General features: G+C 57.4%; 1 protein-coding gene across 1 annotated transcript in view; it reads right to left on the bottom strand.

Moving 5' to 3' along the window:
- Positions 1-10694, bottom strand: part of MMP25 (matrix metallopeptidase 25) — a 62224-nt gene that overhangs the window by 48904 nt on the left and 2626 nt on the right. The window contains 10 exon segments of the mRNA XM_008063927.2: positions 3-125; positions 291-548; positions 629-781; positions 1676-1758; positions 1869-1953; positions 2052-2228; positions 7035-7327; positions 7441-7576; positions 9927-10059; positions 10310-10472. Of these exon segments, the coding sequence (XP_008062118.2) occupies positions 3-125; positions 291-548; positions 629-781; positions 1676-1758; positions 1869-1953; positions 2052-2228; positions 7035-7327; positions 7441-7576; positions 9927-10059; positions 10310-10472 (1604 nt within the window).

Genomic DNA, 10694 nt, shown 5'->3' with positions numbered 1-10694 from the left:
GCCAGCACTGGGGGCTGGGCAGTCCAGCCACTTGGGCCCCACGGGCTGGGGGGAGTCCGGGTCGGTCTTGACGCTGCCCTTGGGAAAGCGCCAGTAGTGGACGCCCTTGAAGAAGTAGGTGTCACCTGCGAGGGGGGAGACACTTCAGTCCTAGCCCGGGGCTGCCCAAGCCCCGCCCCCTGCTGGCCGAGGGCTCGCCAATTCCCCCATCCTCCAGGCACCCCTCACCCCCCCAGGACCAGTAACTGGCAGGTGCCAGCGGCTGGACCTCCTCCCCCGCATCCTCCCACCTGTGTTACTGACGGTGACATCGTCGGGGGCAGGGGGCGCGCCTTCCCAGAGACTCAGCTCGCGTGGATAGCCGGGGTCCGGGCGCGCCGCCGCCTCGTCGTAGCGCCAGTAGCGCTGGCCCCGGATCAGGTAGGTCTTTCCGTTCAGGGGCCACAGGAACACGGCGTCCACCTCCTCCCCCGGGGGCAGCCCCAGCTCCGTGAGCGGCCGCGCCCCGCCTTCCAGCTGCCGGTCCTGGAACACCCAGAACTGGGGGCCTGGAGGGAGGAGGCTGGGAGGTCAGGGTGGACTCCGCGTGCTAGTCCCCAGCCCACCCGGCCATCCGGCCCCCACTCACCACTGAAGAGAAGGATCCGGCCGTCCCGGTGCCGGGCGTAGGCGGCCTGGATGACCCTCACGCGGGCAGGCAGCCCCTCCCAAAACCGGTGTAGTCGGGCAGGCCGGTGGGACACCAGCTGTCCCGAGGGCTGGAGACGCCAGAACCAGGGGCCTGGGAGGGAAGAAGGGGCTGGCACCAGGCGTATGTAGCAGGAGGCCTTCCCACCCACCCTCCAACACCCCCCCAACACCCTCCCTCCACTGTGTGTGTGGGGGCGGGGTTCCATCTAGAAATCATGCGCAGGCCAGGTGTAGTGGCTCTGGTCTGTAATCCCAGCACTCTGGAAGACTGAGGTGAGAGGATTGCTTGAGCCCAGGAGTTCAAGACTAGCCTGAGCAACATAGCAAACTCATCTCTACAAAAAATTTTAAAAATTAGCTGGGCGTGGTGGTGTGCACCTGTAGTCCCAGCTACTCAGGATGCTGAAGTGGAAGGATCTCCTGAGCCCAGGCAGGTTGAGCCTGCCATGAGCTGTGATTGTCGTGATCATGCTACTGCACTTCAACCTGGGTAACAGAGTGAGACCCCCGACGCAAAAAAAAAAAAAAAAAAATCAGCCGGGCATGGTGGTTCATGCCTGCAATCTCAGCACTTTGGGGGGTGGAGGCAAGAGGATTGCCTAAGCCCACAGGTTCGAGACCAGCCTGGGCAACGTGGTGAGACCTCATCTCTACAATAAATCAAAAAATTAGCTGGGTGTGATGATGCATGCCTGTGGTTCCAGCTACTTGGAAGGCTGAGGTGGAAGGATTGCCTGAGCCCAGCAGGTTGAGGCTGCAGTGGCTGTGAGCATGCCACTGCACTCCAGGCTGGGCATCAGAGTGAGACTCCACCTCAAAAACAAAAATCAAGGGCACGGTGCATCTAGGGTGACCAACTGGTCGCAGCTTGTCCAGGATTTTTCCTTTTCTAGAGCTAAAAGTTCCATTTCCCGGGAAAGCCCACAGCCTGGTGGGTCACCCCAAGTGGGTAGGAAGCCAACCATGTGGGGTTGAAGTGACTCACCTTTGAAGAAGAAGGTTTCCCCACGGATATTGGCGATGGCGTCAAAACTGCCCTCACATCGATCAGGGAAGGGGGAGGAAGGGCTGGGGGGAGAGGAGAGGTGAGGAGAGGTCCTCCATGCAGGGACTCCCACCACCCCCCTCTCAGAGGATGCTGGGGACAGGGGGCTGGCCACCCAAGGTCACACACTCACCTGTCAGGAGGCAGGTTTGGGGGCTGGGGAGGAGGAACCAGGGGTTTCCTCGTGGGCTTGTCATATGGGGTTTGGGGCGCCTTCCCTGTGAGGAAAGTCGGACAGGTGTGGGTGCCTTGGCCTGCTGCAGAGGCTGCAGGCAAGCCACGAGGCTGATTCAGGGTGGGGCCCCGCCCCCCTTACCATAGAGCTGTTGCAGGCCATCTCGGTCATCCTGGGACAGGCGGTACTTGTCAGGGTCACCCACGGGGCCCTGGTAAAAGGGCCTCATGATGGAGTTGGGTGCTGAGGAGTGGCCCAGGCCCAGGGCATGGCCGAACTCATGGACAGCCACAGCGAACAGGTCGGTTCCCTCACCATCTGAGGGGGAGAGTGGGCTGGAGCTGAGGCCACCCCACACCAGGAAAGGGGCAGCCCAGGAAGTCCCTGCGAGTGAGGCCTGCTGTCCAGCAATAACCGCCAGGAGGCCCTCTGGAGATGGCCTCAGCTTCCTCTGCCCAGACCCCTCCCTGAGCCACTCCATCACTCATGGCTGTTCCCCATTCAGCCTGGCCATGCTGGACACTGGGCCAGAGGGCTGAGGAGACCCAGAGAATGCCCCGAGGAAGGGATGTCCCTACATGGATGTGGCCATCCCCTAGGAAAGGAAGACTTTGTACATAGAAACTTTGGGGAGCAGGAACCTGGGGGTGCATGCAGCTCTCTCCGAGAAGCCTCAGCCTTAGAACATCCCCAACTCCCAGCTCCAGTCTGAGGTTAGAGACCCCCCTTTCCCCTCCCACCCACATCTGCTGGAAATAAAGATCAGTCTCCTCCACCCAAGAGCTCTCCACATTCCCAGGCCATGGTTCCTCCCCTCCTGCTTTCCGTCTGTCCCTACCGCTCCTCCACCACCACCCCCCACTTCAGCCTTCCTCCATCTCCTTGGGAACATGGGACTCTCTCCAGCAAGCACTCTCAGACCACAGCCTGTGGCCTGGCGCCCAGCCTAGCTCCCAGCCTCCTCCCACCACAGCTGCCTCTACCCTGGGGATCCAGCCTGGGCACCAGAACCACCAGGACTGAGCCTCTTCATGCTCCAGCCCTGGCCGGAGCCCAGATCCTCATAGATCCACGATCCTGAGACAGAGACAGTAATACGGTGACACAGCGGGGCAACCCCACAGGGAGGCACAGATTCATTCGCTCAGATGTTGATCTCCTCCATGGAAATCTCTAACTAGGGTTACCAGCGTTGGGGGCAGGTTTAGAGGAAATGACCTGGTGGATTGAAAAGCAAATTTCCCTTGGCCCCAAGTCACTAGATAAGAGTCTAGGAGGAAACGTGTAAGCCCTCAAAGGAGTGGTAAACGCTTGGCCTCCTTCACTTGCTACCAATCGTCTCTTGTCCACATTTTACAGAGGAGGAAACTGAAGCAGAGAGGACAAGACAGATGGCCAGTGTCCTGGCTCTGCATTCTGCCTTCAGCAGTGGCTGCAGAGGGTCTTGGTCAATGTGCACTTACACCAGTGCATTTCCATGTTGACTGCAGCGTTTCCTGCTGCTCTGAGTCCTTTTTTTGAGAAACTGGAGGAAGTCTGGTGTCTAAATCAGGGTGATCTCTTTCATGTCTCACCTCCCTGCCCCGCCTGGCCTCCCCTGGCCACACTGGGCTTTCGCGCCAGCACCCTTCTGCGCCTTCTCACACCATGCCGCTGGGGGAAATGACACAAGCACAGTGGTGCAGCCTGGTCCATGAGAGTCCCAGAGAGCAGGCTACAGGGGCCCTGGTACCTTCTCTCAGCCTTGCCCCAGCCCCAGCAGGCAGCTCCTGTGTCCTCTCCCCTCAGCCTCCACTCAAGGCCCACAGCCACTCAAGCTTCCACCCAGCCCAGCCCCCAACTCTCAGATAAATGCTGACAAACGTATTTCAGCAAGACAGGCCATTGATGCAACCTGTAACTTCCGGTGCACCCAGGGCAGATAGCTTCATCTTCCCCGTGCTCACCTCCTGCCCCTTACCCTGCCCTGTGTGAGGACCCTGGCTTGATCACCTCCTCCAGGAGGAGGACCATGTCCTACCTGTCTACCCATCTGTCCATCCACGCACCCATGCGTGCAACCATCCATCCACCCGTTCATCCATCCCTCATCCTTTTTTCCATGGCTTATCCAGTGTCCCTGTGTTCACGACGCCCTTATCCTCTTGACCTTCCTCCCTACCCCCACCACACTGCTCTCCACCCTCCCTGCCCAGCCAAGTTCCTTGGTCCATGGTCAATCCTTACTTCCCTCACTCCTCACACATGTAACCCTGCTGCGGTCTGGGTCTTCCCTACCCACAGAGCCCACAGGCACCATGAAAGGTCACTTCACCCCTGGGTGAGCAAACACAGGCCCATGTCTACTCACTGGACTGGGGTCCACTTCCTCCTCCACTGTTCTTCCTCACCTTCCAGCCTGCTCTTTCTCTGTCTCCTGGAGTCCTCCTCTCTACTACCCAGCTGGCAGGCTCTCTGTGGTGCTGTGCCTGAGCTCCACATTCTCCCTTCTCCTCTGGGAACCTTGCCACCAGCTGTGGACTGCTCACTCTCAGGTCTGCTGCCAGGCCCAGCTCTGAAGGCAGTTCTCTGCCCTGGGAGCTGTGGATGAAAACAGCACCGCCAGCAAGTACTAGTCTCACCCCCATTTCCCAGATGAGAAAGCTGAGTACGCTGAGGTGAAGTATTAATAACTTGCACACTGGGTATGGAGAAAGCCTGACCTGAGTGCAGCTTCGAAGCACACAGCTTCACCAGATATGCCCCGCCCAAGCCCTCCCAGGGTCTGGGCACTGTCCTCGGCTGCCTCTTCCCCAGGCTCCCCAGCATCCCATGGCCTGTGGAGTCAATATGGTGCAGAGCCAGCCCTACCCCGCTGCATGGTTCCCATGGGATCAGGTTCCTCTCCAGCTGAGACCACATCCTTGCTCAGCTTCTAGCCTGTTCCCGCTTCCCCTTCCCCCGGGCACACACTCCTGAGAAACTGCTTGCATAGGAATTTCCATCCGGAGCTCCAGTTCCGGGGACCCTGACCTAAGGCAGAGGAGCCCACATCCTATGGCAGGAGCCTCACCCACCTGGGCACCACCTGCCAGTCATCCCCCAGCACAGCCAACACAAAGCCAAGCCTTCTGCCAACCTGCTGTTCCTCCCACACTTGCATCTGCATTAACAGTACACCACTGGCCAGGCGTGGTGGCTCACACTTGTAACCCCAGTGCTTTCGGAGGCCAAGGTGGGAGGATTGCTTGAGTCCAGGAGTTCAAGACCAGCCTGGGCAACATAGTGTGACTCCCATCTCAATTTAAAAACTTTTTTTTAATTTAAAAAATTCAAAAGAAAAAAAAAGAAAGAAAAAACCAATAGTACACCATCTTCCAGGGGCCCAGAACCTGACCTGGGGTCATTCCAGCCTCCTTATCCCCCTTGTCCTCAGGATCCAGTCAGATCCCTGTCCTTGCTCAGATAACTTCTGCCTCCCTGCCTCTCTCCTGACCCCCCTCCCCCAATGCAGCCAGTGATGTTTCTAGAATGCAAAACTCCTCGGCGATTCCCCATAGCCTTCAGAACCCCATTTTCCAAACTCTTCCACATGCTTTCCAAGGCCCCTGGCGACACAGGACCTGCCATCCTCTGCCATCTCCTCACCAATGCCTATTTTTGCCTTGTGGCCTCAGATGTCCTGGGCCACTGTGCCCCTCACTGGTTCCTCCTACCTGACTACCTTGGACTTGCCAGCTGGCTGGTTCTTGCTTTCTTATTGCATCTCTCCCACCCTGTGCCCTCCAAGAGAGCAGGACCCTGTCCGTCTGGCCTCGTGCCACTTGGCACCCATTGTGGACATGTATATGAATGGGATGTCCCTTCCAGCAAGCCTCCCCTCACCCACGAATGAGGTCAACATCTCTTCTGGGCACCCACAAGCTCCAGGATTTCCTCTGCCATGATTCCATGTCGCTGTGTCACCGTGTGTGAAGTAACTCTGGCCACCCTTCTGACTCAGCTGCCGGACAGAGAGGTGTTTTTGTCTCTGCAAGTCCTCAGTCCCAGCTGGGAGCTGAGCACCTGGCAGGTCTTTGTGATGGTTAATTGGATGTGTCAGTTTGACCTGGTTAAGGTGCCCAACTGTTTGGTCAAACACTAGTCTAGATGTTGCTGGGAAGGTATTTTGTAGATGTGACTAACACCTATGATCAGGTGACTTTAAGGAAAGCAAATCATGGGGGCCCATCCAATCAGTTCAAGACCTTAAGAGCAAATCTGAGGTTTCCTGGCAAGGAAGGAATCCTGCCTCAAGACGATGACACAAATCCTGCCTGCGCTTCCAGACTGCCAACCTGTCCTGAAAATATTGGTCTTGCCGGCTCCCATAATCCCTGTGAACCAATTCCTTAAAATAAATTTATTTACACATACACATATCCTATCCATTCTGTCTTTCTGGAGACCCCCAAAAGATACAGCCTCCATCAATAAATGTGATTTGAACCTAATTCTTGGCTGGATATAGAGGCTCACACCTGTAATCCCAGCACTTTGGAAGGCTGAAGTGGGAGTATAGCTTGAGGCTAAGAGTTCAAGACCAGCCTGGGCAACACAGCAAGACCCCATCTCTAAAAAAGTAAAATAATGAGCTGGGCATGGTCATGCTCACCTGTAGTCCCAGCCTCTCAGGAGGCTGAGATGGGAGGATCACCTGAATTCAGGAGTTTGAAGCTGCAGTGAACTATGATTGCAACCAACCTGGGCAACAGAGTGAGACTCTGTTGCTAAAAAAAGAAAACGTGGCCGGGTGCAGTGGCTCAAGCCTGTAATCCCAGCACTTTGGGAGGCCGAGGCAAGAGGATTACCTGAGCCCACAGATTCAAGACCAGCCTGGGCAACGTGGTGAGACCTCATTTCTATAGTAAATCAAAAAATCAGCCGGGCATGGTAGCGGATGCCTGTAGTTTCTGGCTACTTGGAAGGCTGAGGCGAAGGATCACCAGAGCCCAGCAGGTCAATGCTGGGGTGGCCATGAGCACGACACTGCACTCCAGCCTGAGTGACAGAGACTTCAACACAAAAAGAAAAAAAAAAGAAAACCTAATTCTTTAAGACACACAAATCTGGGGAGAAGACCTCTTTGAAGAGAGGAGATGTTACCTGTTGACCCAAAAGTCCAGGTCTCCTCATCGTCAAAGTGAGTGTCCCCAGAGATGGGGTGCTCCCCAGGGAAGAAGGCATGGGCCAGGGTGCCCCCCAGTCCATCAAAGGGGTAACTGTCCTGGTGGTAGGCCCGGGCGAAGTCAATGAGGATGTCAGGCTCCTGGTCCCGCAAAGAATCCACCTCGTGAAAGGCGAGGCCCGACTCGACGCCCCAGGCGGCCAGCGCATAGCTCATGAGGACTCGCACCGTCTCCTGGCTCAGCTGGGAGCCCTGGGGGAAGGAACGGACCCTGAGGAGACAGGAGGGGAGTAAGGATGCTCGTGGAGGCAGAAAAGGCAGCCATTCAAGGCTAGGCCCTGGTAGGCCGGCCCAGGGCATGCACGGGTGGGCACCGGGACCTACCTCCAGGTCAGGGTTCGCTTCTTCCATATACTGCCACCCAGAGCATACCGCCGCCGCCGCCTGACCAGGCCTGCTGCCCCCAGCAAATCGGGCAGGGAGCAGCGGGGCTTACGCATGGTGGCCATCGTCACCAGGTCTGCAGGAAACAGGTTAGGAGAAGGGTCAGCAGTAGGAGAGCCTGCCTAGATCACAGTACTAGCTAACTTCCTAATGGGGAAACTGAGGCTGGGAGAGGGAGAATAAGAAATTTGCCTGGATTTGGCCCAGGCAGTCTGACTATGGAAGCCAGCTCATTCGAGCTAAGACTGCATCCCTTCAGTGGCATCACCCTCTCTGCCTGGCCCTATGGACTGGCAGTGTCTAGGTGGTGCTCAGAGGCTTAGATCTTGTGTCCTGCTGCCCTGGGCCCTAGTGGGTGGACTCTGGAGAAAGGAGCGCTGGGGATATAGCCGGGACTCCTCCCTTTGAGGCTGGAACCCTCCAGGGGAGGCTCAGACTTCCCACCATTGCTCCCAAGTCCTCATCACACCCCGATGAAGTCCAAAGTCCCCAGGACTGCTGGGCATCCAATCTCCTGCAGCAAGCCACCCCCTCCCAGTTGGGTATACCAGGGACCTCCTTTCCCAGCAGCCTCTTCGTTTTCGAATAAAGAGGTCAAACTGCACCTCATTTGTTGAGGTAGCCAAGTAGTCACTGAGGACAAAAAGATGCCAGACCATTCGAGGCTGTTCTCGAGAGTGAACAGGACAGAAGAAGCTCCTGCCCTTCTTTGTAGCTGGCCAGGACCCTGTGGGTCCCCTCTTTCTCCCCATGTCACCCCACAGAGGAGCTCCTCAGCTCTGCCTCCAAAACACACACCCCAGGTCCAGCTGCTCCGGCACCACCACCCCCAAGCCACCATCATCCCTCCCAGGGATGCTGCTGCCACCTCCTCACTGGTCTGGGAGCCCCCACACCCCAGCCTCCAGCAGCCACCAGAGGAAGCTGAAAACTGCAAGTCAGATGAGTGGCTTCTCACCTTAGGACACTTCTGCATTTCTTATCACCCTTGGAATCAATTCCAAGTACCTACCTAGGGTCCAGCCAAGGCTCTTACCAAAGCCCGTCAGCCCTCCCATCACTCCAGGTCACCAACTTGTGCACGTTGCAGGCCTTTGCACTTGTCAAGGACACTTTACATCTTCCCATGGCCAGCTCCTCCTCCTGTGGTCTCCACTCCAACGATATCTTTCAGAGGGGCTGCCCTAACCTGACCAGCCCCCCAATTCCGTTAGCATTCTGTTTTCTTCACAATACTCAACACTCCCTGAAATTATCTTGCATACTGATGCTCTTGACCTGTGTCTCTCTCTCCCTCTAGAATATCAACTCTATGACAGAAGGAACCTTAGCCACGTTGCTCACCACTGTACTGGCAGAGACCGAAATGGCCCGGCATGTAAGAGATTCTCAGACTGGACGTGGTGGCTCAGGCCTGTAATCCCAGCACTCTGGGAGGCAGAAGCGAGACTGCCTGAGCCCAGGGGTTCGAGACTAGCTGGGGCAACTTGGCAAGACCTCGTCTCTACAATAAATCAAAAAATTAGCCAGGCGTGGTGGTGCACACCTATGGTTCCAGCTACTTGGGAGGCTGAGGTGGAAGGATCTTCTGGGCCCAGCAGATCGAGGCTGCGGTGGCTGTGAGGGTGCCACTGCACTCCAGCCTGGGCGACAGAGTAAGATTCCAAGTCACAAAACAAAAACAAACAAATAAACAAAAGAGATTTTTAGGAAATGTTTATTGAAAAATGAATGCCTCATCCTGGGCAACATAGCAAAACCCCATCTCTACAAAAATAAAAATAAAAATTAGCCCAGTGTGGTGGTATGCACCTGTAGTCCCAACTACTCAGGAGACTGAAGTGGGAAAGTAGCTTGAGCCCAGGAGTTCAAGGCTGCAGTGAGCTATGATCACACCACTGCCTGGATGACAGAGTGAGACCCTGTCTATTAGGGCGCGGTGACTCATGCCTGTAATCCCAGCACTTTGGGAGGTCGAGATGAGAGGATTGCCTGAATAAATCAAAAAATTCGTTGGGTGTAGTGGTTCCAGCTACTTGGAAGGCTGAAACAGAAAGATAGCCTGAGCCCAGCAGGTGGAGGCTGCAGTGGCCGTGAGCAACAGAGCAACCTGGGCAACAGAGTGAGACTCTGAATAAAAATAAATAAATAAAAAATTAGCCGGGTGTGCTCGCGTGTGCCTGTAGCCCCAGCTACAAGGGCGTCTAAGGCTTGAGCCCGGGAGTGTGCGGCTGCAGTGAGCCAGGATAGTGCCACTGCACTCCACCATGGGCAGCAGAGTGAGACCCCATCTCCAAAAAGTAAATAAATAAAGATGAATGCCTGAGATCCCCCGGGAATGCACCCCGAGAACACTGAGCTCAAAGACTGCTGGGCACGGTCGAGGGGCACAGGGGCACAGTCGGGGAGGGATGGGGGCCACCTACCCATGAGACCCGTCTCGGGCAGGCCGGCGAACCTCTGCATGACCTTGATGGCATCTCGCAGCTTCGCAGGGCTCTGCAGCTGGGCCTGAGCGGGGTCAGGGGGCGGCAGGTAGCCGTAGCGGGTCAGCCAGTCCTAGGTCATTGAAGGGACAGGTGTCAAAGGCAGGGTGAGGGCACGGATTCTCCCTGGCGTTGCAGGTCTTTGTCTGGACCCAGGAGTCCAGGCTCTCCGTCCTCACCCCAGCTCCCTCCAGATCTCCAAAGCCGAGCCCCACACCTCCCGACAGATCCCTGATTCCGAGTCCCCAGACACTGTCCCAGTCGCTCAGTTGCCCTCTCCCAGCCTCCCTGCCCCCCAGGCGCCCGAGGTCCCCCGCGCTCACCACGCCCAGGCTCACGTCCTGCGCCGAGGGCTTCGCGGCGCGCGCAGGCGGCGGCAGCAGCTGGAGCAGCAGCGCCAGGAAGCGGAGCCGGGACACCTGCGGGCGCATGGCGCGCTGCAGCCCAGGGGCTCGAAGGGGGCCCGGCCGACGTCGCCCCAGGGACCTGGAGCAGGAGGTTGGGGCCTGGAGAGGGTCAGAGATGTCCGGTGCCGGGTAGAAGAGGGCTGGGGCGTGTCCAGAGCTCCGGGGTCCTAGCTGGCACGTCAAGGGTTCAGGCGAGGGGGACGCGCGGAGTCAGCGGAGAGTCCAGGGGCGCTGGGGGTCCCAGAAGGGCTGAGAGGGCGCAGGCGGGGGCCGCGGCGGCCTCTCGGGGGCCGGGACCCGG

This window comes from Carlito syrichta, unplaced genomic scaffold (genome assembly GCF_000164805.1).
Source record: "Carlito syrichta isolate Samal-C Ts95f unplaced genomic scaffold, Tarsius_syrichta-2.0.1 Scaffold307141, whole genome shotgun sequence".
In the NCBI taxonomy this organism is placed as follows: Eukaryota; Metazoa; Chordata; class Mammalia; order Primates; family Tarsiidae; genus Carlito; species Carlito syrichta.
This window is presented reverse-complemented; position numbering and strand designations above follow the sequence as displayed.